The sequence below is a fragment of the Alligator sinensis genome, unplaced genomic scaffold (genome assembly GCF_000455745.1).
Source record: "Alligator sinensis unplaced genomic scaffold, ASM45574v1 scaffold282_2, whole genome shotgun sequence".
NCBI lineage: Eukaryota > Metazoa > Chordata > Crocodylia > Alligatoridae > Alligator > Alligator sinensis.
The window spans coordinates 3,971,773-3,999,125 of NW_005841879.1; the positions used below are offsets into that span (position 1 = coordinate 3,971,773).

At 44.3% G+C, this 27,353-nt stretch overlaps 1 protein-coding gene across 1 annotated transcript in view; it reads right to left on the reverse strand.

The window, feature by feature from the left end:
* Positions 1–27,353, reverse strand: part of RAB11FIP4 (RAB11 family interacting protein 4) — a gene marked incomplete at its 5' end in the record, with an annotated part of 204,220 nt that overhangs the window by 11,695 nt on the left and 165,172 nt on the right. Inside the window, 11 exons of the mRNA XM_014527976.2 lie at positions 1,634–1,777; positions 3,890–4,048; positions 4,686–4,823; positions 6,104–6,185; positions 7,571–7,711; positions 8,293–8,396; positions 9,189–9,288; positions 10,473–10,508; positions 12,478–12,612; positions 13,368–13,559; positions 15,422–15,645. Coding sequence (XP_014383462.2) covers positions 1,634–1,777; positions 3,890–4,048; positions 4,686–4,823; positions 6,104–6,185; positions 7,571–7,711; positions 8,293–8,396; positions 9,189–9,288; positions 10,473–10,508; positions 12,478–12,612; positions 13,368–13,559; positions 15,422–15,645 — 1,455 coding nt within the window. The remainder of the gene's footprint in view (positions 1–1,633; positions 1,778–3,889; positions 4,049–4,685; positions 4,824–6,103; positions 6,186–7,570; positions 7,712–8,292; positions 8,397–9,188; positions 9,289–10,472; positions 10,509–12,477; positions 12,613–13,367; positions 13,560–15,421; positions 15,646–27,353) is intronic.

Below are 27,353 nucleotides of genomic sequence, written 5' to 3' on the forward strand. Positions count from 1 at the left end.
TGCTGTCTTATGGAAGGATAGGTAAATGCAAAAAAAGTCTCACTGGCACTTTGCTCGAGTCAGCAGCATAGCCAGAAACAGCATTCAAGATTCCCAAACCAGAGTCCCGTGTTTTGTGCACCAAGCTATACTGGTTCCTCAAGGACTGTGTAATCCCCTTTTCCACATTTTAGACATTAAATTCATAATATTTTTTTTTAAATATTTCTTTGGAAATCTATTTGAAGAGGATGCTGTAATTAATTACAGGATATGGAGAGAATTCTAATGGCATGCTGTGGCCATAGTTTCCCTTCCAATAAAAGACTTCTCTTTAATCAACAGTACTCTGCATTTACTCTAGATTAATCTACAGGGAATATTTAGTTCTTGTACTTTCAGTGAACCCTTTCAAATTCTTAAAATGTCTCTCTCTAGTCAAACACAAATTGGTCTTCATACCCTATACATTTAGGTTGAGATTATGAAAGCTACCTAAGGAGATTTAGACTCTCAGTTCCCATTAAAATTAACGGGACTAGAGCACTGAGATCCCATAGGTGGTCTTTAAGCAATATTATAATTTGAGGCCGAGATTTTTATCTTCCATAGGAACTTGCCAATCATTTGGCATCACAGGCTTTTTGTTGAAAAGGTCTGTGACGTTCAATAAGCGTGGGCCAGAGAAAACCATAAAGTGAAGCAGAAACAAGATGCAGCTTATTCTCGGAAAGGAATGCCAGACACAAGCCTGACAGCATCTTAGTTTGGTAGCAGCAGAAACTTTGCTTCGTTCTGAGAAAGTTTCACCAAATGACAGTGTGCAACCAATCTTCACACCAGATGTCTCTTAAGCCCTGGAGTGCTCCTTGGAAGTCAACAGGGCTACTCAAGTCAGGCATAATACCTGTATTAGGATTTCCTTCTGTAAAAGTATAAAACAAAATTGCTCTGTTTAACACTTAAACCAGTTGCCTGCACTTTACCTGTAAATGCCCTGGAAGTCCACAAGCCTTGGGATTTGAAAGTACCTCTGGACTCATCTCAGCTGGTCTCCTGCCCAAGTGCAAGTGTTCCTATACAGTATCTCCCCAAGTGTTAAATCAGATTCCTGTTTGAATGCTGCTTACTTCACTGAATCTCAACAGAATGGATACGGGTAGAGAAGCTTTAAAATAGCAGAATTAGGGAAAGCCTCAGCAGAGGGCCAGGTACTGTAAATCCACCAACTTTAATGGAGCTATACTGGTTCATACTGGGGAAGCTCAAAACCAAATCTGAGATCATATTTTTTTTTAAAGACCTGTAATAGGGCCAGTCACTTACTGGAAACAAAAGGGGGGGCCTGTATCAGAAGGCAATGCACCAAGGAAACAGTATTATATAAAAGGTTAGATAGCATGATATAAATTCTTGTAAAAACTGTATTCAGATACCAAAAACTCAGTTTTATTTACAAGAAAATGAGCTGGTTTCTTCTAAATATCTAAAAAAATGTGATTCCATGTAGCTCGTGTTACAGTGATATTCCACAGCTCCCTGAAGAGTGGAATTGTAGGTTGCCAATTGGTTATCTTAAGACTGGATACCTTAGCAGCATCCCCCTCAGAGCACCTCATTACAGCTGGCATCGTTCTACCATCATTTGCATTACCTCATCTCTTGATGCAGAGTCTATTTCAGCAGCCAAGGACTGGGCTTTTGTCTGTGTTGCAAACAGATTCTTAGCTTCGTAAAGACTAAGACTTAGGATCTGTCCGTTAAGATCATCATTCTGGTCACGAAGTTTCTGATTTTCCTATTAAAAGAAAAAAGATATTGCAACCTGTTATAAGTTTAAAAAAAATCCTCAGGAGAAATAAGCAGCAGTTCAGGTGATGTGGGCATGCCTTATGCCTGCTGGGTGCATCACTATTCATCTTCATGAACTGTTCTTTCCAACAGTACAGCTAGTACCTGTATCCACTCTGAGAATGATCAAAACACTGAGCTAGGGACAGACATTCAAAAAGCTTGAGCCTGAATTGATTCAATCTTTGCAGGTTAGTCTGACCTGGCTAGGCTGAACCGATTTGTAACTGGACAAAGATTCTCTCTGGACTGAGGAAATGCAGGCACATGCCTGTAGTGGCTTAGGCTAGAAGCTGGGGGGAGGGGGAGAGGGGCGCTAGAGCAGTCCTCCCTCCTTCCACAGTGCTGAGCTGAGGGGGTGCAGCCTCAGTGCAGGACTCTAATTAGGGATGTCTGCCTGCACCATCCCAGGCTTTTCCCCACTGGCTGCTCAAGGGGTGGGAGTGTTACCAGATCCCAGCCTCCTGCCAGCACTGAGGCAAAGGGGGGGGGGGACAGTGCATCTGGTGATGATACTGAGCTTTTCAGTCTCCCTCCCTGCTTCTTTATACTCTTCCCCTTTATACTGCAGCAACTGACAGGCAAGCAAGCCAGCAGGGAGCTGATAACAGTGTTCATCACCCCATTAGCAAAACAATAGCCTCTCTCCATTACTTCAAACTCTTCTTAAGAAAACAGCTTACCAGATGACCTGTTGATTAGCTCCAAAAAGCCCTAACTGGTCACTGCTGTCTGCCTGTCCCAGTGAAATTGGATACACGCACACCTTTCAGCATTAGCTATCATACCACATGCCTAAGGTCCGTGGGGCTGGGGTCTGTGCTGTGCGAGAAGGGAGGATCCCTGCTTCAGCAGCAAGCAGTGGGGGGTGGAGGGAAACCAGGCAGACCCTGCTGTGCTTGCCGTCTCCACCAGAGCTCCAGACAGGGAGCAGAGGGAAGGGGCCAACCCTGCTGTGGAACAGAGAGCCCGCCCAGCCCAGAGAGCATGCTGGGGGAGTCTGGTTTATCTTAAACCAGCAAGAGGTTTGGGATGGACATTGCATAAACCGGTTTGAGCCAAATCAGCTAAGTCTGACGATAGTCAACCAGGTTTATTTCAGATCGGTTTCAGCTATTTTTAAACTGGTTCATGTGCACTGAACATCTGTTCTGTTACAGGTTTAAACCAGTTTCTGATCTCTTAAACCTGTTTGTGTGTAATGTCTGTCCGTAGCCTGGGTGTTTTGAGGAGGGAGGAGGGGAAAGGGGGAAAAAAAAAAAAAATCAGAGGACTTAAACATCCACAAAGCATATTGTAGAATAATGTAGGGTCTTGTAGAAGATGCTTACAGATGCCAACTGTGGATTAGCTTCCATACTAAATCATTTGAAAATATCTATTTTAGTTAACAATCAAGCAGGCTCTTCACATTGTTCAGCCACTCCATTTCTGCACTTGCAGGCTTGCCTTCAGGCTCTTCTCTTCTCTTTTTTAATTTGAATGATGCACCAAATTGTGAGCTTACAATTTTTGAGTGACTGGTTGAGAGAAGTCCTATTCTAATGACACCTGTATTGTCTACGACAAAACCCCAGTGTTATACCTACACAAGAGGACCCCCATCTTAAGCTCTGCTATGCCTTCACTATTAGTGAGGCACCATGCATGCACATGTGGCACATTTACTCAGTGTGCCTTGATCCTCCCTTGAATAGGTAGATCAGAGGATAACAGTCTGCTATTGACATCAGTTAGTGGGAGTAATTTGTTTAGCACAAGTGACCGTGACCCGTTCTAATGGATCCAATAGGCTGAATCTTGAATCCCACTGTCAGTCCTCGAGTCACTGTGCCCATGTTGACGTGTTGCACTTTATGCTGCAAGTACCGAATTCACGAACCTCTTAAGCAAAGGTAACTTGGGCAAATTACAAGATCATTTTTCCTGGTGCAATGAAGGACTCCTGGGAACATGATTGAAAGTACATATAGGGCCTTTTTACAGCATCTGTAGGTGGGTACTCCTGACTCTTGTGCTCAGGGACACAGGGGTTACTAGGAAGCCGCTTGCCACTCACCTGCTTCAGCCGTTTAATTTCATGTTCCATTTCGACTTCCCTTGTCTTCGCATTGAATTCACTCACGCTAGTTGAAGAGCTTCTACCACGGCCGGGACGCTCACACTCTAGCTTATACAGCTGTAGGTGCTCCAGTTCCTTCCGCAAGTCCTCAATCAGCTGCATGGTGATCAATACAGTTAGGCTGATTGTAGCAGGCTGTTATTAGTGGTCTGCATACCAACTGATCACCTACTTTCTAGCAGTGACCACCCACCCACCCTTGGGTTTACACTGCAACAGAGGCTACACATTATACCTCTGAGCTTGTCTATCACAGCCAACACCTCAGCTCTTATTCCTTGGAAGTGCTGATCAGATGGGTATTTACACTCTTCCCCTATATAGACTAAGAAAACAAAACTAAAAGGACCTCCTGGGTCATGAAGTGCAGTCCCTTAGTAACCCAGGCACCACGTGCAAGAGCAGATAAGTTTATTAACAGGAATACAAACAGGAACCTTGAAGAGCACATGTGCAGTGCTATGGAGATCAGGGGACAACATTTAGAAATATAAACTCTCTGGGTCAGGAACTGTCATATACCATGTATTCGCATAGTACCCAACACAATGGGGACCCAGGTCAAGGCCTCTAGACTCCTGTGCTATAAAAAGAATGATAGAAGTTCCAATGATACGGTCAAGATTACTGTGTTTATGCTACATCCCAGCCTGGCTGCTTGTACTAACCAGCCCGGTTATTTATACCAACAAAAAGATACAGAATCAGCCCCCACAGCCCTGGTGGCACTCACCTCCTGAGTAGCTTCCCTCTCCTTATTAAACTGTAATCTGTTCTGCCGTAGTTTGTCCATCATCCTTTTGTACAAATCCATCTCGTCCTTCAGCCGCAAACTGGTGTCTTCCAACCTGTCCGACATACGTTGCCGCTCCTGAGGTAAGAGAGACATTTTATGGCCACCTTGAATTACACCACGCTAGCGATTCCCCACCATCCTTTTACATCTCGACTCCATTTGTCAGTACAGATGAAGCTGTTCTAGAGCACAGTTTCTCAACCTGTGGTACGTGTACCCCTGGGGGTACGCAGGTATCCCAACACTCTCTCACCCTCTTTTCCTCTCTTTCTTGCCCCTTCCTCCTCTCAAATATAGGGCAAAAAATTTGGTGCACCATGCATTGCATGGCGCTTTAAATTCCCCAGTAATAATTTGGCGAATAATTCAGCCCTAGCTTTGGCCAACATCACCTCTATCCCAGGTACATACTTGAGTTGTGCACCCCTGGTGTAAAAGGTGGCAACCCTACCCACACTGGATCAGACATCTGTCATATCATGGCCTTATATACCCAGCCCTTCTTCCAACATATGGCACACATTAGTCTGTAAATATAAAATCCCCTGGAAAATTGAATGTTGGGGTACTTATTAAAATTTTCAGAAGTTAGGGGGTACTTGCTACTTAAGAGCTTGAGAAACACTGTTCTAGAGCTATGTTGCACCCAGATGCTTAAAAGCCTAGGGTTCTTGTTTCTTCCAGCTGTCCGCATACAGAACCATATTCAGACAAAGGAGTTGAATGAACAAGCACTTCTTAGGAGGACCAAATCCTTAGTCAAATCTTAGTTTCAAAGAGCAACTAAAGTCAGAGAGCTGTCTAGAACGGTCTGAATGAACTTGGCAGAGGGAGTTAGACAAGGGGTATATTTCTGTACACTCTTGGAGGCACTCTCTCAAAAGAAAACTTACAAAAAAAAAGTGTGCTTTTTCTTTAAGACAGAGTTAAATTGCCCTCATGCTAGTCATATCCCCTGTAAAACCTCTGGTTTGCAGAGATAATTAAGAGTTCAATTCTTTTCTTCTTTTTTAAGTGGTTAGTCCCTTAAAATCTGATCTCATTCATCATGAACAGAAATATACCCAGCCATTACAATGGTTTTTAATGTGAACTCTGAAAAAAACCCAAAAATCCCAAAACAGTGGGTTTTGCAGTCTGGCTCTGACTGATGCTCCTTTAGATTTGATAATGATACCCAAAGTTCATCCAGCTCCATTTATTCACTTATTCTGGACACTGAAGGTTTAAGAAAACAAAGCAAGAAGCCCCCACCCAACACACACAGACAAGCTGCAGTGTTTGGTCCTCATGAGCCCCACAGCTGAGAGAGAGTCATTAACAGCACAGATGTGATCAGCGCACAGTTTAGTCACCTCATCAAGTCTCTCCGTCTGTGATTTCAGCCGCGTGACCGCACTTTTAAGTTCACCATTTTCCTCTTCAAGTTGTTGCACCCTATACAAAGAAAACCAGCAAGTCTTAGGCTGAACAAATCTACAGGGAGAAACTGGAATGCAGAGAAACAGGCCCCCAGAAAGACCCATTCATGTTCAATAAAATAACCAGAAGGTGTTTTGTTTTTTCACTTTGATCCTTCATGGTTTCCATCATGATCACTAACTCTTGTTTTAAAGCAGCCCCAGCTGCCACACTAGCATTTAGGTACCCAGCTGATAGGAACGAGATCGGAGCCTGAACAGAGTCCAGCAGAAAGAAATGGACCCCTAAAAAAAAAAATAAAAAATACCCAATTCAGTTGCAATCATGTCTCTTTGGAAAGCTGTAAATCTACTTAGTTACACGGCTCAGATGGACATATGCATCATGACATGATGGCAGAGAGGGTGCTAACCCACTCCAGCATTGAAGTCGGCAGCAACATACAATTAATCTGCTACCCAATAGCAGCTTCGGCTGAAAAGCAGCATCTTGCACACACAGAAGTACAACACATGCAATGCCTGGCTCTGCTGCATTAACAGCATTCTAATAAGTTTTCTGCATGTGTTTTGCAGCTGTTGGCAACCGACTTCCCCAGGTCCTGGGCCAACAGTCTTCCAGTTCTGGCTGCAGATGGGAACACAATGGACACACCTGGGATCCATGTACAGGCAAGGTTGGAGTCCAGTTACTCTCTAGGCATTTCTCTAGGCCTACAGAGGCTTTAGCATAGAGTCTGCTCCCTCAGTGTATGTCAGAGCCACAGCTTGGCACCCTTCACAGCATGGCACAAGGCTCTTGGCTGAATGTCTAGGTGGATGCTTTGGCGGCTCACTGCAGCTGTGGGCCTGCAACACCAGTAGCTGGAGGTTATCTAGCTTCTTCCCTGTTTGATCCTAATGATGCTAGGCACCCAGGCAGTCATTTAGGGACATGCATTCACACCACATGTTCATTATTACACTATATACATGTTCAGTCACAATGCAAGTTGTGTGGGGGACAAGTGGCAATAGAGTTCAGTTTGGAGAACAAGGTAGGTGTATCCATACCCCAAAAGGCTAAGATATATCTGCCAGCAGGGCTCTGCATGGGTATAGGGGTCTGTGCACTGCAGCCAGCTGGGAAGATTAGAGGGCAAATTCCAGGCATGGATCCTTCCAACACAAACCACCAGGCCTGCTCTTGGGTGTTACATAACTCAGAAGTGAGTCTTCAACTCCAAGTACTTAACCCGCATACCCATCTGCACCAAAGGCAACAACCCACCATCTACGCTTGTGCAGCAAATGCAGAAGAAAACCCAACTACAAGAGTGAGGGACAGTGTCACTGTTTTCTGCGTGAATCCAGACAGCATGTATTGTTGAATGACACTAGTGAAGCCAGCGTGTGCATTACCTCGTGTTCAGCAGCTCAATTTCAGTGCCCTTCTCTTTTTCGTATTTGCTATATGCTTCTCTATGCCTCTTCACCTCTTCCTCCAGGGTTTGTTCTGCTGATGTCTCCTGGTCTTTCAACAGCTCTTCTAGTTCGTGAACTCTAGGGAAGCCAACGTTATTTTGGTAACGGTTTCATAAATACTCCGACACTCTGGGATACATCAAAGCACCTTCGCCCCTCTTTTTACTGAACTCGCCACTTCGTTTCTCTCCTTTCCCAGAGTCATAAAGTTAAGCAGCATCAGTTCCTATTATTATGCTATTTGTCAATGTTGTACGAAAGGGAGTAAATTCCACTTCCAAGATCACCTTTAAGTCCTCCCCTATATCAGTTATAAAAGCTCTAAAGAATCCTCTTCAAAACCACATGCCACGGTTTCATCTTTACAGACCTGGAGACAAGTCAGTCAGACCTTGCTTGGCAGCAGCACCCCACTGCATTACTAACTGTGGTCAAGAGTCTTTGCTCACTACATATTCAGCAAGACCCGAGTCAGAAGTGCGAGGGCGCTGGCTCAGCGACATGCAGACGATTCAAATCGGAAGTTCGCGCTTTTTTACAGTTCAGCAACTGAGACACAATATTGGATTTTCCACTTTGCTGCTCGCCTCCTTACAGCTCTGGCCTTGGAGGTATTGCAGTCAGGTGGCACAGGGGAAGCAGGCTGCATGTTCGATTACCTGTGAACTAGCTGTGTGTTCTCCTGCTTCAATTTGCTCTTCAGGTCTCCATTTGTCATGCTGTCGTTCTCCAGTTCTGTCACCTTCTTTTCTAAATACGTTACCTAGAAAGGAATAAGGGTTTGGGTCAATCACACACTTCCCTGTAATTTTAAGAAGGACATTTTAGCCAGGTACAAAATGTACTCCTGCCAGGACGTCCCTGAAAGGGTATTCTAGGATTAGCCTGTCAGACAGGGGATACAACCCAGCGGGCCAGGGCACCAGGCCAGAAGGAAAAACCTCAGCCTCTCCACTCTGCTCTGCAACTGCAAGATGCTGCAGCAAGGCAAAGTCACAGGAGCCAGCAGTGAGTGCTCTCTAGTTTTAGATGCCCAACCTGAGAAACCCGGGCCCAACTTCAGACTTGCAGGCGCTTAGCTACTTGACATTTAGTGTTATGTCAAACACCTCCCAAAATGAGGGAACTTAAATCTGCTTTGAACATTTTGGTCTTAAGCCTCTACATACTGGTTTTATAGTATGTACAATGAAGTAATGAACCCCCTCGACAAAAACGAGTAACGGTAGCTGTAAATAGGAAATTTAAGCCTTAAGAGGTCTTGCTTAATTAATTAATTAATTAATTAATACAAACCTTGTTTATATCATTTTCTTGATGACTGAAAGACTGATATATTAATCATGCTAAAATGCACAGCATTCCCATCAGCTCCTTAGCTTCTACATTAGGTTAGGCTCTTCCGATTCTTTTGGGAAAGGAAGTGAGCATTAACTGTGGGATATTCAGAGATCCTGATAGAGATCACCAGCCACTCTAGGTGGCTCATTCAAGCAGACACATGTAACCAACAAAGGCTCTATTAAATCTATTAATCATGATAAAGGCTCCTCACCTTTTCAGTGATATCGTTATCACAAGAGTCTATGCTATCTCTGAATAGGTCTTCTGTGCTGCCGTTGCTGCTGCTGAAGTTACTGTTGTGGAAGAGTTGTCTGGAAGATAAAGGGTGGGGGGGAGTATTACGATATTTTGTAGGAGTCCATGATATTTTAGAGCAGCTTAGCATGGGAGGTTCAAGGTGCAAATATCTGGACAATTTACAACTGCTTAAGGATACACACACAATTGATTTCTCAATCCTACACTGACTAACAGGTTCAAATTCTACTACTTCAGACACCACAAAAATACATTTATTCCAGATGTCAGAGTTCGTTGCTAGTAGTAGCCTTAGACAGGGTTCACACCAATATCAGTTAACATGCTTTAAAACACTGTTTATTCTTATGCAAATTAGGTGCTACAGTGTGTTCATGTTTACTACACTAATATTCATACAAGACCTACGAGATGCTTGGTGGCTGAGTTAACCTCGACGCTTAACAATTTTGCAAGACAAGCAGCACGGTTTTCTTTAGTTGAAGAAGGGAGTGGCTGGGAAACCCACCCAAGAATACCCAGTGGTCAGCTTAGCTGGCTTATTTCTATTAAGCTCTCTTACACCCCTGAATACCCTCAAATCCCAACAACTCTTTAGCAGACAGGCTCTTCCTACCTTACAGAACTAGACCCCCATTGCTAACAACTACATCCAACTGCAGGGTGCCTAAAAGGACTACTCATGAAGAAGTCCAGAAAGCAGGTCACTGGGTGTCTCTATCCAAGGGTAGTTAAATACTGGAACAGATCACCTACAGAGGTTGTGAAACCTCTCTCACTGGCAGTTTAATTGTAGGTTAGACAAACCTTTATCTGGGATGCGTTACACAGGGATGAGCCTATCTTGAGCAGGGAATTGGAATGGATGATGACCTTCAGTCTTTTCCAGCCCTATTTTGCTGTGATGCTATTTGACTGATGTCAGCCAAGTTAAACTTATAGCTTAATGAGATACTTGTTTTTTTTGTGAGTAGAAGGGGTAAGGACAGAGATAACCATAAAAGATTCCTTCCTAATCGCTAAGCAAATTGGAGGAAAAAATGTTATTCTTCTGATGTAACTCTTTTCAGTACCAATCACAGAACTATTCCTCATTTCTGTTTATGCATCATATTTAGTTTCCTTAATGCTAGAGAAACACCCTACCTAAATCTGCGTCATCTACATAAACCTTCGTTAGCAGTCGATATTAAAAGGGACTAAAATAAGCCAAAAGGAGGCAGATGCAATTTCTTACCTTCCAAAAGCTGTGCTTGATATTTTTCTATTGGGGCTACATGGAGAAAGAACAAGTGACACAGTAATTATGTATTTTATTTGGTTAACATGAGAATCACTAACAATCCCACAGTTTAGTAGTCAGCTGAATTCTGTATACCATGTAATAGTCAAGTGTTGGCTTTTTATTTCTGAACAATTATTTGGTGAAGCAAACCATACAAATTAATCACAAGCTACCCCAAGAACTAGCAACATGAAGGTGGGCCTAGAGCCAGAAGTCACTGTGATTGTTAATAAAAATTAATTTGGAAATGCTGTATTCGGTACAGAGAGTCCTGTTACAATTAAACAGGGTTTTATCAGCTCGTGTCAAAGCAAGAAACCGGAACACTGCAAGTACTGTGTAGCGTTAGTGACATATTTATTCCAAGTTTCCAACTTTCGGATGATTTTTGAATGGAGGCATTCCCCTCCCCAATACATCCCTCAAAATTACCACAAACTTTAATAGAAAGTATCTCAAGATTTTTTGTTTTGTTTTAATAAATCATCCTTTTTCTTTTTACAAGCAAGGACTTCACCTGCCTCGGGAGTTTCCAAGAAGCAGCACTGTTCAGGGGCCAGATCCTCAAATTGGTATTTAGATGTCTAATACATTCCAAGAGAGGGACCTAGCCATGTAACCAAGTCAGCTGCCTGAAGTCAGATAAAAAGCAGGACAGTGTGGTGCTTTGAAGATGCACTCACTCAGAAAGGCTTACGCTTTCATAGGTGACAGCCTACTTCATCAGATGCTCTGAACGTGTCTGATAAACCAGGCTGTAGCACATGTCAGAATGACTGGCAATGCATATGCCTGTACAAGCACAGAGTTTTCTTTAATTTAAATGATCTCCTTAGAGCAGATTCCCCTTCCCAGGCAAGGCGTCACAGAGGCAGATGGTTCATTTCTTACTGAAACAGAACACCATTCTCCGAATACAGCGGCGGCAGCAGTTGCAACATCTCTTCTCATTACAAAGGTATCAAAAACCCAGCCAGTCATGCTTTGACTTTTATCAGGTTACAGGCTGTCGTAACAGCAGTTAAAACCTTTTCATGAACACCCCCGCCCCCCGCATGCTATTGTTTTCTTATCTGGACTAGGTGCCGCACATTGTCTTTTTGCCCCTAAGAACACGGAACGAGGCAGCATTTGTATTCGGTGTCTAGGGGGAGCTACAGGTTCATGGATGAGCTGCTACAACCAGCAAAGGAATTTTGAGACTCTGGGAGCTCAAGGAAGTCGTTGTTTGGAGATGTACAAGTGGGTGGAGCACTGGGGAGTTTCAGGGCAGAGCTAGAATGTGCAGAGGCATCCAAAAAAAGTCACCGTCATGCTGGTTTTTAGCAGTTGCGCTCCTTCACCAAGTTTCCCTTGCTAGAATTTCAGCTTCAGATTCCAGGGCACAGAATCTCACCAGCTATTTTCCTGCCAGGCACGTATGCTGCAGCTGCAAGGTCAAGCCACAGAAGCTAGAGATTACGAGGCAAATCCTCAGCTAGGGCGAGCTGTCCTAGCATTGTTGATGCTCGTGTCGACAATGTCAATGAGCCATGACAATACATATGCTAAAGATCTGCCCCAGACATTCATTAGGTCAGTGTGCCTGATTGATGGATTGCTCCCCAGACACATACCTAGACTAGTAAATCCACTGTTACTAAGGTTAGGATGCTCACCACACTTCTCTGGGGAGGCTGTTCTAACACCACCCTCAAGCAGCAGTTTGAGACCTCGCTGTTCACATATTTTAAATGAAGAGGGCATCAGTGGTCTAACACCTGAGAAATATTTCCTAGATGGTTGGGAGCAGTTCCTGTTAAGATCAGATGGGATAGCAAGGTTTAAAATGTCCAATGCTGTTCTAGAAGAACAGCCTGGGCACTTAGCAAAAATGTTCGGACGTAGATTGGTTTCCCCTCTTTAGTTAGCACCATTTCTCAAAAGGACTTTCAAGAACAGAGTGACAGCTACTTACCTGTTTGCTTTCAAGTTTTTCAGCCGGGCTTCCAAGTCATTGAGTAGGTTTATTTTTTTGCAGCACTGAGAGCAGTAGACATCCAGTAACTCACTGTTATAAATGTGCCTCATTTTCCTTGGTGTTTGGCCAGCACTGTGTATACAAAAGGCAACAGGGTAGCTGATAACATGATTCAAGTTTCACTTTCCTTACCAGAGCATCACATACACAGTCACAAGTAGCAAACGTGCGGAGAATGCAACACCATTTCTATCGTAGCTATATCCATCAGGGCTAGTTGCAGAAGACACTTAAAAGGAGGTGGTCAGACATCCCAGGGCTACAATAGCTGTATTTGTCTGAGCTCCTAGGACAAGCCTACTCATCTTTACAGAGTATGGCTTTCAATAAGCCAGTATTAAACATATGCAAAATTGGAGCAAAAAGGAGGTGACCAGTCACCTCTGAGCTCTCTACAGGGATAGCATGGTGCTAATCCGATTCCAGCTTTAAAAATCAGGTAGTTTCTGATAGTGACTCCAGCTGCAAAATCTGTCAATTAGACTATACAAAGCTACGAAGGCTTTAGTGGAACCCAATGCCACGGATGCCAGAAGCAACATCTCTGCTGTGGCTTTTGGTGCGAAGAAGGCAGGGTAGGTATGCAACTTTACTAACTAGATAAGATTTTCTATAATTATGGGTTCATGAAAGCTTGTGTTCTAAGTTCACTTCATCAGATGCTGTCTTCCTTCACTGGGAAAACATCTGGAAATAGGTTTGGAGGCAGAAATGAATTTTTATCTTAAGACAACCAATCATCACGTAGGGCACACCAAGCAGTTCCAACACAGGCCCCTGCAGAGGAAAATGAAGATATAATAAATAAATAAAGATTAAGCAGCAACCTGGAAGACACAGATGAGCCTAAGTCAGAGTAGGCATTGGTTCTGGTCTCATCATCAGGACACGGGCTGCTGGGAGTGAAGTCCACATCATCTCCCTCCCCATAGTCTTCAAACTGTTCCTCATTGCTGATCAGGGAGGCAGTGGAGTAGGTGGAGAGGTCAGAAGCTGCAGAAGGGTTGTGAGGACTTGACCTGGAACAAGACATCAGAAGAGGTCATCTTTCTTGGTCCTCTACCATGAGGTTTCTCAACCTTTTCAGGAAGTCACAAATTTCTGTTTACTATCATAGAAAAAAACACCCCATGAATGAGACAATCATGTACTTGTAAGTGTTCAAAAGGATGCCGGAGAACAGTGACAGCGATGCATCATCTTTGCTCTAGCCTATAATATTTTTAATGCCACCTGCCTGCCATGATATTTTTTTTCTGACCACTCTCTCTTGCCTACTGGTTGTAAAGGTCTAAGGGATCAGAAAACACTTTAAGAAAATCGGGCTAACAAGAAACCAGGTTTGCAAAGAGGAAGAGGAGGAGATCTGACAGTGAGAGGGATTGCACAATTTACCCAAGGTCATAGCAAGTCAGCGACAGTCAGGAATGAAACTGGAGTCTCCCAACTCCATCTCCCAGGGTTTGTCCACATGGGCATGTCAGCACACTCTATGCTCAGGTGTGAATTTACTGCGTATCAGCTGTTCCATGTTGTCCTCTCTGCACAAGCACCCTTAGCACGCACTAGCTTACTCCACAGTGTGTACCAAGAAAAGCCACGTGGAGTTAACAAGGAGTAAGCATAACACTTCTGGGGGTGGGAGGGGGGGAGGCAGGGAAATTGTTTCACTTTAAAAGAATGCCGTCTTTTAAATTAGGCTCTGGTTTAACTAGAAAGCCAGCTTTGCTTCCCCGAGAGTGCAAATGCTTAGACACGGCACAAGTTTCCACTAAAGGACAGAAAACATTTTGGTTCAGAAGCTTTAGAATTGAGTTCCTTGAAGGAAAGCTCACAGCGGCTTGCTCCTTTTGGCTGCTCGGGAATCCAGGGGGCTGGAAAGGCATGGCAGAAACCCTGCGTCTGAAGTGGGCAGCTCAAAGGAGCTAGGCTCCCACAGCCCGCTTGGCTGCCATAAGGGAAGCTGCTCCGGATGAGGAATCTCTACAGTCTGTAGAACTGATGGTGGTGGTGGATTCAGCTTAACACGGATGCAGCTGGTGTCGAACAGAGAAAAAGTGGAAGGAGGTGGTGGTGCACATCTCAAACACACCCTGGCACAGTGTCCCATTCCCTGCATTAGTGCTGGTCCCCCTAGATGACAACCTAATCTCACATGGCAGAGGATCTAGAGCTCCAAGTCTCCCGGTGCCCCAAGCAGGTGTCAGTGAGATGCCACATGACAGTGTTTGCTTTTAAAAAAGCAAAACAGTAAATCACACATGCAGCTACATTAAATCAATATTACAGTGGTAAAACACAAGCACTTCAAGTGAAGAAAGGCCAGAATTACAGTAGCGTGTAAGGAAATACAGAAGACAGGGTAGTTAGCAACACAAATCTCTATGCAGCCCAACACCTGCATGTTTTTACCTAGATGAGCCAACAGCTTTAAGGCACCCCCCTTGCTTTGTGGTGGATTCATGCTTGAATCATGATACAAATGGTCAGGAGTAGAAAGGTAGAGCCAGGGAGGAGGAATAAAACCACCCATTTTTAATGGCTAATGCACTGAGTTCATTGTGAGGGCTATACCAGAACTGTCTCGACAATATGCAACTCAATCCCAGCTGGAGGTGCCAGGCACACGTAGGAACCCTATTAGAGATGGGAGAATAAATCCAGAAAGAGATAAGAGCGGGAATTTTCAAAGCCATTTAAGGGAGATACAGATGGCCAAATGCCATTAATTTTAAATGGGTATTAGGAGCTTAATCTGAGATTGTTCAGACGCCCAAGTGATTTTAGACTGGTCTGAAATGAGAATGATCAGTTGACATGAGATGTGTGCCCTGGGGGGTGGAAAAAAAAAGAAGTCTCCGACAGGTGAACTGCCACTCACTTGTCTCCAGGCAGGAACAGGCCTCCGAGCACGCCATCCTTCTCTTCACTTCTGCACACGTCAGATGCTTCCGAGCTCTGGGCACTCTCAATGGCACTGTCCATGTCAGACTCATGGTGAATTTCCTGCTGTGCCAGCGTCATCGTGTCTTCATCAGGAAAGAGCTCTGCCTCACTGTATGCACTTTCACTGTCCAAATAGGCACAGTCGTGAAGTTCACTATCCTGCCAATGAAGAGGAGAGAGGGAGGGTGTCAGGAGGCATTCACATTAGGTACAGTAAATGGCAAGAGCAGCTATATTGCTACTGCAAGGATGCACTTGGGATTCTGGTTCTTCCAACTGGGGTAAGTGTCAGAATGAAGGGCTTTTCTCTCTTTTTTTTCCAAGGCCAGATCCTGCAACCTTTCTCTCGGTGCAGTGTCCCAGGTGGCACAAATATTACAGCTCTCTAACCAGCAAACAGCCAACTTCAGTAATCCTCATTACCCAACACACCTGTGACAGTGTGAACCATGGCAGAAATTAATGCAGTTCACAACAGAGCTCGTTTGTCACAGTCTCTGCTCTCTTTAATCTAAAGTATTCCTTTTCTCCCAATGTTCCCAAATTAGTTCCTGTAAAGGGCAAGTTCTTAGCGATGTTATGTAGTAAAGTAACCTCTTACACAGAAGTAACCAGGAATACTTGGTGCACTATTTGCTTAATTATTAAAAGAAAAAAAGAATTTAAACTGGAAAAAATAAAAGCTGGCAGAAGGAATTAAAAAACCTGATAATCTGCAGTAACAAATGCATAAAAGAAGGGGGGGGAAAACCCAAAGACATCTGTTCCTGCTTTTGGGAAGCTTATGGCACCATTAAGTATTAGACTAAAATACGACACCCTTTTCTTTACTGCAAAAACATTTTGCTGTTGACACTTGCTTCTTCATGGCTTTTTACAACAGTCACCCTAAGCTGTATTTTTATTCTACTTTTTCTCTTGTCCTTGCGAGACAAAATAATTGAAAACGAAAAAAAAAAAGCCAGAGATCCTGTTCTTTTGTCCTTTGTTCCAACACGTGGCAACAAACATTTCCAACACTTCACTGTAACACAATTCACGCTGGCTCAAGAGTACGCGGCCAGTCTCTCAAACAGCATGGCTAAGGCCCCCACTGCATAGGCATCATACACATACTTAGCTTGAAGCCCCATGAGCTCTCCGTGTTAGGCCTACCCATGGCAGGTAAAATTAAGTGCGTGTTTAAGATTTCATAGTTCAGGACCTTGAAGTTATTCATTGCAGCCAATGACCAAGCAATTCACTGGAATAACTTTGCATTTGAGCCATGTGCCTCTCCTCCCTTCTCTCAGCAATCATGATGAGGCATTAACCATGCTGCACAGCAAACTCGTACCTGTATGCGTTCCCCCTCTGCTGGGTTTACTCCAGCCACCCCCAACCAGTGCCTCAGAGGCAACATGCAACCTGCAAAATCTACCAGCATTGCTCACAGCCTGTTACTGGCTCAGTAGGTATTGTTGCCCATGGGCCAATGATGACTGAGGGCTCCAGATCTGAAAGTCATTGCCCGGGTCTTGTCCAGCACGCAGCAGCGTTAGTGTTGGAGTTTGCACACAGACTGCTGCAGATACTCTGCTGTATACTAGAACAAAAGAATCAGCGGAGCCCAGAGGAATATCCTCCACTTTTAAAATGAAAATACATATGCTAAAGATCTGCCCCAGACACCCAGATGAAGTTGCAGGGGAGCGGGGATGGTTTATGCTGGACAAGAGCAGTTTTGTGCAACACCCTTGTCAACTTCTCAGCTGATGCAAAAGGGAAGTACCCTTATCAGAGAAAAGTTACAACTTCTTGAAACAGCCATTAGTAACAAGTGCTGCTAGGAATTTAGGTCTTATCTAGCCTGTTGTTACCGGAAGGCTGACATCTGAGGAACTAGAAGGATTACAGAGTCACAGACCCCACGCAAATCTGAGTGAATGAAACGGGAAACTGGTTTTATTCAGACTTTCAGAACTTGTACAAAAGACCTACTTAGCTCAAATACCCACAAACAGCTGATAGGACAGCTCTCCATCCCAAACCACTCGACGCATGAAGGACTGTATTCCTCCAGGTCCAAAAACGGGGAAATGGGACCAGTTATTTTATATTCTAGACACTTTAAAGAGAAAGTAGATTGCAGGTATGGACAGATGAAACTATACTCATTTAAAATGGGTTGTCATATAGGGGACACTTATATGCATCAAATATACTCATAATAAGTGAAGCTAAACCATTCAGCAACTGCCATGATCAAGGATAAACTGATTTTACCCCAATTCAGCTTCCAATTCCTGCGGGATAGAACAGACATACGAAATGGTTGCAGGAGATCAGCAGATGTGTGCTCACAACTGATAGAAATTCCGCATTTCTAATCCATCATACTTGTTTCACTTGTCCATGCCCTGGCACTTCCAAAGGGACCTACGGGATATAGGTACCTTCATACCATTAAAATTCAAAGGAAACTGGACACCTCATTCGCTTTGAAAATCCCAGCTCCGATGAATGGAATAGCTACCGTGCCCAGCATTATCCACATATGAAGTTTTTGCAGGATGAGGGTCCAAGTTTCCTTTCCAAAAATAAAAAGCTGTGTACTGCTCTCATGCAGAAGAATCCGACCACCGACAGTTATACTGCACGGTGTCCAGTGTACCCTGCTCTTACTGCCACACATGCTCTGTAGCTGCCCTCCGTATCATTACCCTGAGAAACGCTGTTTCTACCCACGGCTCCACATCAGATACTCTTCTCAAAAGATAAATCCCATATGCAAATCACTGCAGAGCAGCAACATCACAGCACTTTGGACTCATTTGTTGCTAGGAAGTAGCTTTGCTCCTTTAACATATATTCACCATGCACTGATATTAAATAGGAATTACACAGCTACATTAAGGACCGGTATATTTAAAGAGCATTCTAATGCAGATTCCCCTCCACATTGCCTATCTTGTTGTTAGTCATATGTAAAGTTAAAAGACTTCATGTCGGCCTGATGTTTTCTAAGTGCATAAGAGATTCTGAAAAATGGGATGGGGGAGCTCTTGGGTCTGCACTGGAAACAACAGTGCGGCTTAAAAGACTGAGCACTGGGTTGGGACACAGAGATGGGCTCAACTCCTGGTCCAGCTTGGATCTACCCAGCCAGGGCTCAATTTACCCTGAAAATTCCCTTTGTGCTGCTGGGGTGGCGTAAAGCACCTGGCCCCCCAAGTTCTTGCATCTCAGAAGGGTTTAATGCAATTAAGTACTGGCTGCTGGTACAGAAATATCTAGAGCTGTTAAAATTTTCTAGTCCAAAAGAAAAAGTGGCACGAAATGATTCAGCCAAGCTGTTAAAATGGAAATTAACAGATCAAGGGAGGGAGTGAGGGGGGGACCCCAACCCCCACACATCCAGGCCTCCAATTAGCCTGTCATTTCTGGAGATCTTGCTGAAAACTTTGCTTAAGCAAGTCTTTATTGCAGACAAATCTCCCTGGGATTAAAACATTAATACGAGAAATTAAAAGGTCAATAAGAGCAAGACAGACACACAGGCCGATCCCGGTAGGTAGCAACCTACATTTGTTTTTATAAAAATAGCAACCCAGGCTCTTTGAAAGGGGTCTATTAATGAGGAAACGTGCATCCACCTCTCCAGAGCCCTAGCTGCTCATTTTCCTTCCTGATGCTCCCCCTTCCCCACTTTTTTTTTTTTGGCAAGCTAACAGCCACATTTTTAATTGGTTTTACAACGTCTATTTTTAGCTTGCAGCAAGGCATGCACTGTACCTGCCTGTTCTGCTTAGCACCACGTACTATTGTTTTCAGTTGTAATTATTCCTCTCCTCACCCACTCCGAGCCAGAGCTTTGAGAAACAAACTGCCCCGGTAGATAATTTACAGCAAAGGTGCCTACAACAACCTTTGAAACCTGCTTTACACACGGTCAGAGAGAAGTAGCTAGCATCTTAGTCTGGAGACAGGCAGCAAGCAGAGTAGGTGGGCATCTTAACTAACTCGTTCAGAAAGGCATAAGCTTTCACAGCAAACAGCCTACTTAGATGCTATGGATGCTGTTGCCTACGAAAGCTTATGCCTTTTTGACCGAGTTCATTTCTAAAGTGCCCTCCTGCCCTGCCTTCTGCTTTACACCCTGTTGAAAATCTTGATCATAAGGCTCCCATCGACAGCTGCTTCCAAGCCCAGACTGCTGCCTCATCTGATAACTGCTGCTGCCCACAAGGAGCTCAGCACAGGTTGCACTGTTCGGCTGGCCGAATGCAAGATGCACAGTGCCAACGCTAACCTCAACGTTGGCTTCTCTCCCTGGTGGGTTCTGCACAACACCAGTTCTCCCAACTCAGAGGAAAACATGAGCTGGGAACATCATTCAAGGCCATATCCTTTTTACCTGAGATCTTGGGCAAGGGTAATTGAGACAGAAAGAGCTAACACTTGGCAATTGTCACTATGGAAAACTGTTTGGGGGCCAGAAGCAGTCAAGAGAGATGGGTGGAGGGCAGATGAACTCAGTTAGGAGGGATAAACTCACTCCCCCCCACAACCCACCTTTGTGTCTGCGGGTGCAGATGTATGCAGCCATAAACCAGCTTCCTACAGCAGTCTCCCAGGCCCACCTTTCTTAGAAATACAACCCTGGCAGGGGCAACTGGGTCCCCGGCACTTTCAGTCTTGCTTTGTTCATGGCATGTTGGAGATGTGGTTAAAATGCTGAGCCCTGGTAATAGGGTTCGCCACATTAGAGAGATGCGAGATGCTTGGGATCTAGGTGAAAGCCATGTGTAGCACTGCAGGCTGTACGCTTTCTGTGTGGTAATCATGGGTATCACAGAAAGCAACTTTTGCCTTGAAATGAGACTGGAGACAATGCTCAGAGAGCAACACCAGAATGCAAGCTGTTCCAGTGGCCAAGTGCCAAGTGCCATGGATTGAAGAATCACTGGTAGGGAACGTGTTCTTTTCCACTTATCTTTTCTTTGATATGCACATAGCTAAGGCACACCACTGAGAAACTTGTTTGCACAACGTTACAGATTTTCATGGAGTAAGTCACAGGAAAATTTCCTTGATACGGCCTGAATAACAAGAGCACACACACAAAGAAAAAGCCTTTGAAATAGGCAGGTTAGAAACCACTACTGGGGATTAAAGCAGCAATGTAGTGTTACTAAGCAATACCCACCTGTGCAATTGTCCTAACTCATTAAAGCTACAGAAATATTGAAATCTTCAAGCAATTTCAGTAATCAGAATTCCTTGCAATGCTGATCCTTCCACACTGACACCTACCACAAGCAGCTTAGAAATGTACTTCTCTATAGACACCAGACTTATTCTCTCTTTTTTTTTGGCGAGAGCTTAAATCCCTCACAATTTATTTCAGTATAGCTTAGAAATAAAGCGTTACTTGCACAAAAGCAGGGACCAATTAGAACAGATGCTACTCAGCTTTTCTGTTAAAAGAGAACTTTGAGCCCTGTGTAGGGTTGAAGATGTAGGGAATGTTTCACCCTTGAGCCATTTATTTAAAAAAAAAAAATCCATGCTTACACCGACACTAGCACTTGAAGAAGTCAGTCTTCAATCTGAATTGTTAGGTACCCAAAGGCTTACTACATATATTATTTATTTACTATAATCAAAAGGTTGAAACTGGCCAACTAATTATTTTGGACGGTTCTTATGGAAGAAACAGCAGACTCACCTGGCAGAGAACATATGTAAAACACTAATCACCTTGGAGCTAGAGTAAAGAAATAAGCATTTTGTACTCCAGTCAGGCACTCATGGTATCCCTAAGTGCTTCAACAAGGCAGCGGGCCAGATATTTGTGCAGCAAGGCTAAGTACAAACAATCAAAAAGCCCGAGGCTGAAGTGATTCAGTCTTTGCAGGTTAGTCTATACTGCAGAGTTTGAACCGATAAGCAAATGACCATACATTCACTTTGATTCCTACATTCACTTTAGGATTTAAGCCCCCTCCCCCCTGGCCCCAGACCCCAGGTCGGGGTTTGCCTGGGGGGGTGGGGGGAGGAGGGGAGCAGTGAGCCAGCCCTCGCTGCTGCAGCTAGGGAACAGAGGGGTAGGGCCAGCCTTGCTCTCTGGAGCAGGCAGCACAGCCCAGCCTAGGGCTGCGAAGCATGCTGGGGGACTCTGGTTTAACTTGAACCAGGAAGGGGTCTGGGACAGAAGTTTCATAAACTGGTTTGACCTAAAGCAGTTAAGTCTGATACTATATTCAGCCACGTTTATCTTAAACCAGTTTCAGCCATTTTGAAACTGGCTTATGTGCACTGAACTTAGGCTCTGTTACAGGTTGAAACCAGTTTCTGATCACTTAAACTGGTTTATGTGAAGCTTCTGTCCCTAACCTTAAGTGTTGAATATTCAGCAATGGTTTGCTCTGTGCTAAGACCTGCTGTCCAACCATTTCAAGATACTGCACAATAAAGTAATGAATGCTTTTTCTCAAGTAGTAGTTAAAAAGCTGAAGTCATACAAGCATTTAATAGAGAGACAGAAACTAAAAGCAAGACTAGGTACTGACTTTTAGACTGTCAGGAGAACCAGAAGAGAAACCAGATAACCAGCTATTAGACCTCTCTCTTTCATTGAGCCCCAAACAGCAGCAACCATTATGGAGTTTGAGGTTTGGGTGGACACAACCAAAGAGAGCTGCAGAAGGTTACTATACTGAAGTCTCCCACATTAGCAATGGCAAACACAACTACTATTTACTATTATATATTCAGTTATCATTTGATTATTAACATTTACCTGGTAACCAAGAGACATGCCCATGTGAATACTGCATATCTTTAAGTAACACTGTGTGTTGCCTCAACTACTACCCACAAGCTCCCTGGCCTCTAGCCCTTCACCCCAAACATCTCGCTAGCAGTCCAAAGTTTATCCTTGCAAAACCTCCGAGGAGCTAGGGAAGTACAAAACAAGCAGCAGTTCAGGCTGAAATCTGCAACCCTTGGACTAGATCATCAGTTCAAGCCTGGGATTTCCCAGCATGATTGACAACAGTCTTGATCAAGTGGATCCCAGTCAGGATCCTAACAATTTAATTTGTTAAATTGGGCATTTCCCCGATCAAGACTCTGCTCTGGCATCCAGTTCTGCAAGGTGGCTTCTCCTTCAGAACCCAACTCCTGCAAGGTTCAAGTTCCCACTTCCTTCCCAGTCTACAGGCTGGAAAAGCCATCCCAACACAACGGGAGGGGAGGGGAACAGGTGCTACATAGCGATGTGCTGGGTTTGGCAGCCTCAAATCTAAATGCTGCTTAGCATTACAAGCCTCCTAGAAAAACAGGCTCTCTTGTCCCTGTTTAAAAAGGCTATTCAGTGTGAAGGCAAACATTCTCCCAACTACTTAGCATGGGGGAGGGCGCCAATAGGGAACTTCCCGCGGCTGTGTGTTTTGGGAAGTCAGGCACTTCCAGCAGTTCAGGCACTGAAACCACAATCCACATTTTAAAACAGATATCAAGTCTCTGCTAATTGTCAGGCGGATACAAGGAGCTAGTAATTTACTCTGCAGTTGCCGGAACGAACAGGGCAGAAGGTCCAGGTCTAGAAAGACAAGCACAGGCTGAAAACACTGAGCCGAGAGGTTAATAAATTAAATGGTCCTTTTGCACTATGCTTCGCTGGGAAGTTTTATAACTTCCTCTCAGTAGGCATCTCACCCACGCAGCTGCAGTTGGTGGACAACTGTATGAAATAACAACAGGTAGGGATGGTGGGATCCTTAGTGGATTGTAATCTCTATTTTAGCAAGGAAAGGGTGGGGGGAGGAAGGGGGAGAGTGGAAGCAAGAAATGCCAGAGCCATCTCTGGCAAAACTAATATCTGAAAGAAAGTAAAGGAATCAGTACATGTAGGGCTACTATTTTATTAAACTATTCAAAGCAGCAGCTATTTTAAGGCTGGAAATTACAGTTTGTTCGGTGCATGGGCTGCACATGACTTTGTTGCTCAAGTCTAACACGTAAAGCTCAATTTTCGAAGAGAGTTTCAGAAAGGCAGCGCATGCTCCGAGCAGGGGTTTCTAGAAGATGTTGGTCTTCAGACTTGTACAGTGCTGCAAAGCATCTGGGAAGGCTGGAGAGGAGCTTTCTCACTGCACAGTCAAAGCATATGAACATCCTGAAGACAGGACTGAGAGTCCATATGTGCAAGATGCGGTTGCTGCTTCATACAGTGCTGCAATTCAGGGGCCATGTGTTCTGGCTGAAAGAACAAACTTCTCCTGGATCGCTCACACTGAACCACACGAGCACAAGGCAAAGCCAGAGGTTTTGAAAAGCTGCTTTGTGCTCCTTTTAGGAAGTTTAAACTAACCCGCATTTTCCAGTGCTAAAGAAAATGCTCTGCAGACTGGAGCCAGTCCAGGAACGGCAGGAGACAGGGATGTTTGTGCTATACTACCTGTCACTTCAATTGGCAGGAATAGAAGTGCCAGACCTCTTGCTATACCAGATCCTGTCTGAAGCATGCCTTTTCATCATGCGTCGTCTGGTGGTGGAGTTCTTGACAGTAAGGGACTTTCACAGAGGAAAATGGGAACTTCCAAGAGTCATCTTCTCCAAAGGGATTAAAAAGAAAAATCAGCCACCTTATGGTTATGGTACTGGCAGGATTTTCCATGCTCACTAAACTGCTATCATCTGAGTGGGACATAAGCATCAGTGCTCCAAGTCCAAGGCAGGGAGTGTCTCTGCCAGGGCTCTTGCATCTGGTGAAGGCCAGCGTGCCAATGTTAGCACTGGTGGGATTCCCCCCGCACCCCATGTTTCCAAAGCACAGACAGCTGCAGAGCCCAGAAGAGAAACCCAACAGCCAACCTCCTCCTCTTCCCGACACTGAACAGTATGCCTTTCTTCTGAATTGCAAGACAATTTCCATTCTCATTTGCATCTTTTTTACTTGTTTAAAAAAGCTAAGCAGATACCGCACTCACAAACTATCAGTATCAGAGATGACACCTTTTATTAAACCAAAGGAACTAGCAGGAAAGGAATGAAGAGAGGCCTAATTAGCAATGTAGATTTTAGATATGCTGTGAAAAATCCTTGATTGAGCAAAATGGGAGTTCAGAAAAGCACAAACTTTCATAGGGGACAGTCTACTTTGTCGGATGCTACTCTGATGAAGACAGCCACCCTGCCCTGCCTTCTGCCTCTCTTCAGGCTACCAGGACTGACTACTCTCTCCAACTACCTCTCTCCAGCTGATGTGGGTTAAACCTCATTTTTAGCTGAAGTGCTTAAACTGGGAGGCATCCCAGCCTTGTAGCCATTCCTCCAAATTTGCTGGCAAGGGACAACAAGGATTCTACTTTGCTAAGAGACAAATGGACACACCACAACTAAGAATGAGCTGAAGCTAGTTATGATGGTGCCCCATCTGCACAGTGCATGTTGGCGTGACATCCCTTTGTTTATGAAGCTTGGATAAAACTCAAGATATTCAGCATACACATGGTACTTGCCTAAAATAGGATATAAGCATCCCAGAGTAAGCTTGACATAATTAACACTCATGAGAAATCTTTTCCTCAAGTCACAATCATCTCTCTCTCTTCTTAAACAACAGAAGAGCAGCAGTGGGGATGAGGAAGACAGAGCAGCTGTCAAACTCTTACTGGGGATCACTTTCTATGACTGACTCGGATCTGTCTGTACTAGTAAACTAACCTCTCCAGCAATGCAGGGGGAAGCCATTTGGTACCAATACAACACTAGCATCTTAATAAAAGTCTTGAGCCCATTATTCCCAGGTGAACAGCACACTTATCCCTGGGTCCTGTCTAACATGACAGCTGGCCAAAGACCGCTATGTTGCAATCCCCAATTCCTTTTAGCAAACAGACATGTTCTACAAAGAAGGTGATTTACCACTGTAGGCCAAACTCAAGACAAAACGTCATCTCTCAGCTAATATCCAAGTCAACCTGAAATTATCTAACTTTTTAAAGTGAAATGTTGCCCCACAATGAAGCACAGGGGTGTATTTTCTTTTATTTTTACCCATGTATTCAAAGTCAAGCACTCAAGGAAACGGCTTCTCAGCCCCGTTTCTTCGCCGACATTAAGAACTTGCCACTTAGGACCCAGCTGAGCTCGTGCACACAAGGACTATAGTACTTTTTCCTCTCCCTTTGTCCTCTCCTCTGCCTCAAGGTCAGCAAACTGAATACATGGTAATTCAGAGAGAAGCTGGCATCACTCTTGCCCATGGGTACACTGGATTCACTGATAAAGAACTCCTGGAGCAGTCTTATTGCAGGTCCAGGCTGTCACAGGAAAGGAAAACTAAGGCCTGAAGCAGGCACCGCATGCTCCTTTTTAGACTGCAGGAAAGCGGATGGATCACATCCGGAGTGCATTTGTCACCAGGCGGGAAGACATTCAGTCGCTGGGTTGTCACCACCACCCTTTGACGTCACACTGGAAAGACGGAGACAGAAACTGAGCAGCGCGCACCAAAAATAAAAAGTACCTGATTGTGAAATCAGGGTTGCAAAAGACCTGGGGTGGGAGCAAGTTCACATTTAAGAGCAAGAATGAATGGCTTCAATGTCTTGGGAAGGAAACTTTCGTTCATTGTTGCAGCTAACTGAAGGACCAAAGAGGTACTTGAGAACAGCCCTGCATGTGAGAGATGACAGTCAAGATTCACCTCTTCACCATTTTCTCACCCACTTGCTATATTCAGGTACAATTACATCCCAGTGGCATGACTCAACATACCATTTGCTATTTATCCCAGGCTAACATGACTGGTCTGACAAGCTGCACAAGGAGGGAAGTTCTCCCAAGAGCAGCCCTGGGAGTTTCTGTATGCAGGTACTTTCCGAGAACAAGTCCTAGCTTGGTTAGAGAGCAACTGCTGCCCTTGGGAAAGGCAGGCTCCAGGGACACCAGCTGGAACAGGAGGATGTGAGCTACTCCACAAAGTCCTTATTTACTTTGATTTCCGCTTCTTGAGGAAGGTGTTAATATGCCATTATTTGCATGGGGGAGTGGTTTTGCACACCAAGGAACACAACTAGAGCAGAATTCTTGGGCTCAAAGAAGGATTAAATGCAACAATTATGCTACTAACAAGCCCCTCTGGGCATTTAGTCTATCGCTGATAGTTACATCTCATTTACACGCTTAAGGTTTCTGCTCAAAAGAGGCACCTTTCCTGTAACACTGCAGTTTGTGTGAACAGCTGTAGGGGCTGCCTTGCTAAACAGCAGGCCAGGAAAGATTTGTTTCTCTTTTTAAAACCATGAGTAGTATCATTGTTTTATGGGCAGATGATAAAAACAGACAAGAGTCGAAGCCATCACTTCTGTACCACTCGCCTAAGAACAGGAGGGAGAGAGTTTTAAACACCCAAAGCCTAACACCGCAGAACATAACAAGCAGAAATAGGAAGACAAACATTTACAAATAAGCTTGGCTTCAATATTACAGGCTGTTTGTTCTATGTGGATGGACCATTGCACCCGGCAGAGCCTAAGAGGCATGCAAGGATTTACAGGATTTGCCCATGTGGATAGGCATACAGGAGTGGGAACAACCCATAGGGCTGTACCTACATTACAGTTTTACCTACCAACGATCACTACAATACAGCAGCTGCGCTACTGCAAATCTCAACAGAGCAATTCTGGTCCAGCGCAGACAACAGACCTACCACCTGCAGATGCTTTGTCAGCCTGATGAAGGGTGTTTGCGTCTGAAAGCTTGCCAAGAAGAATTTTTCCAACTATGTGAATTGGTCTAATAAAAGATATCGGATTTACCCAAACAAACCTTGTCTGTCTAAGAACAGACCTACATTCAGTTAAGTGTGG